The 2181-nt window shown below is 41.9% G+C and overlaps 1 protein-coding gene across 1 annotated transcript; it reads left to right on the forward strand.

Moving 5' to 3' along the window:
• Positions 1–375: 375 nt before the first annotated feature.
• On the forward strand, positions 376–1483 carry LOC104942119 (scavenger receptor cysteine-rich type 1 protein M130-like; the record flags this gene model as incomplete). Its single annotated transcript, XM_010767317.1, has 3 exons — positions 376–443; positions 494–790; positions 1122–1483. Coding segments are annotated over 3 exons (727 nt in total), but the record flags the coding sequence as incomplete, so codon positions are not given.
• Positions 1484–2181: the final 698 nt, after the last annotated feature.

Consider the following 2181-nt stretch of genomic DNA (forward strand, 5'->3'; position numbering starts at 1 on the left):
TTCGTTGAACACCCTACTAGTATACTTTTTCATGATATTCTAATATTTAGAGATAGGATATTTGAGTTTTCTTAAGCTGTATGCCATAATCAGCAATATTAAAATAATAAAAGGCTTGCAATATTTCAGTTGATTTGTAATGAATCCAGAATGTATGACATTTTTGTTTTTTTAATTGCATTACAGAAAATAAAGAACTTTATCACAATATTCTAATTTTCTGAGACAGTCCTGTACAGTAAATAGAAGAAAAATCTTCAGATATAAAAAAAAATTGCTTTCGTTCTTCCAAATGTAGACTTTTTCCTCAAAATGTAACTTTTTTTTGAGAATTCGATTTTTTTTTTCAAATTTCTCTTATTTTTTCCAAATTAGATTTTTTTGTGGCTCAGCCTCAGAGAGAAACACCTGCTCACCTGGCAGAGCTGTTAGCCTCACCTGCTTCTCATCAATCTCACTTTATTCTCTCTCTGATGACTCTCTTGTTTCTCTTCAGAGCCTGCTGAGGTTAAGCTGGTGGGAGGAGAGAGTCGCTGTGCAGGAACTCTGGAGGTGAAACATCAGGGAGAATGGAGACCAGTGAAGGGGTTTCCTCCCTCTACCCTGAAGGCAGCAGGTGTTGTCTGCAGAGAGCTGGAATGTGGCTCTGCTGTTTCTGTGGGAGAGAGAGAGGAGACCTCAAAGAGATCTGTGTGGGGGATCCTGTCTGCCTGTGTTGAGTCTGGATCTGCTCTGAGGCAGTGTGCATTATCAGGTTCCTCTTCCCACTTCCTGACTCTTACCTGTTCAGGTACAAGCCTTTGACTTTTTTCTCCGAATTTGACTTTTTCCAACACATTTTGACTTTTTCTCACAATTTCACTTTTCTTTTTGAATAAGATTATTTTCTCCTAAATTGACTTTTTTCTCAATTCTTTTTTTATTTTCTCCAAATGTAGATGTTTTTCTCCAAATTTGACTTATTTCTCAACATTTGATTTTTCTTCAAAATGTTGACTATTTCCTAAACAATTGACTTTTTTCTCAGTGTTTTTTTAAATAAATAATAAAAGATAAAGAATAAAATACAATAAAAAAAGCAACTGTTTATTTACCTCAGTTTTATCTTCTGTCCTCTCTAGACTCTGTCAGGCTGGTGGGGGGGACCAGTCTGTGCTCAGGTAGACTGGAGGTGAACTCTAACCAGTCTGACCAGTCTAACCAGTCTGACCCGTCCTGGTCCTCAGTGTGTGAGGCTGACTTTGACCAGCAGGATGCTCAGGTGGTCTGCAGGCAGCTGGGCTGTGGGGCTCCTTCAGTCCTCCAGGGGGCGCTCTATGGAGAAGGGGAGGCTCCAGTGTGGACCAAAGAGTTCCAGTGTGGAGGCCATGAGTCTGCTCTCCTGGACTGCAGCTCAGCCTCAGAGAGAAACACCTGCTCACCTGGCACAGCTGTTAGCCTCACCTGCTCAGGTAGAAGATTCAAAGGTTTTATATGCACATAAGTTACAGTCAGTGACGCTGCAAGACAATCTGGGGGCCCCAGGCAGAATACATGCCCCCAAACACATCCAGCACAACTGGGTCAATCAATCAATCAATGTTTCAATCAATCAATGTTTATTTATATAGCCCAACATCACAAATGTTACATTTGTCTCAGTGGACTTCACAGTTTGTACAGAATATCAGTATGACAATACGACACCCTCTGTCCTTAGACCCTCTGTCCTCAGACCCTCTGTCCTCAGACCCTCTGTTCTTAGACCCTCACATTGTACAAGGAAAAACTTCCAGAGAAAACCCACAGTTTAAAGGGAAAAATGGGAGAAACCTCAGGGAGAGCAACAGAGGAGGGATCCCTCTCCCAGGACGGACAGACGTGCAATAGATGCCGTGTGTAAATTGAAAAGATAATACATTTGCAACATAGGTAGTCCAAATGTTTGGAAATGCATGTGTGTATAGATGAATCCACGAGGATATCCATCCAGGACTTATGATCCAGGACCACAGCCACGACTCAAGATCCAGGACTCGCGATCCATGACACAGAACCGCAGGATCATCCATGACTCCGGATCCCGGCGTATATAGACACCAAAAAGAAAGACATTTGGGGAAGCTGGGTTAATCAGAACATGAGAGTACACAGGTATGGACAGAGAGAAGGAAGAAGTAAGATGTCCCCCGACAAACTAAG

The sequence above is a fragment of the Notothenia coriiceps genome, unplaced genomic scaffold (assembly GCF_000735185.1).
Source record: "Notothenia coriiceps isolate Sejong01 unplaced genomic scaffold, NC01 NC01_scaffold00004141, whole genome shotgun sequence".
Taxonomy (NCBI): domain Eukaryota; kingdom Metazoa; phylum Chordata; class Actinopteri; order Perciformes; family Nototheniidae; genus Notothenia; species Notothenia coriiceps.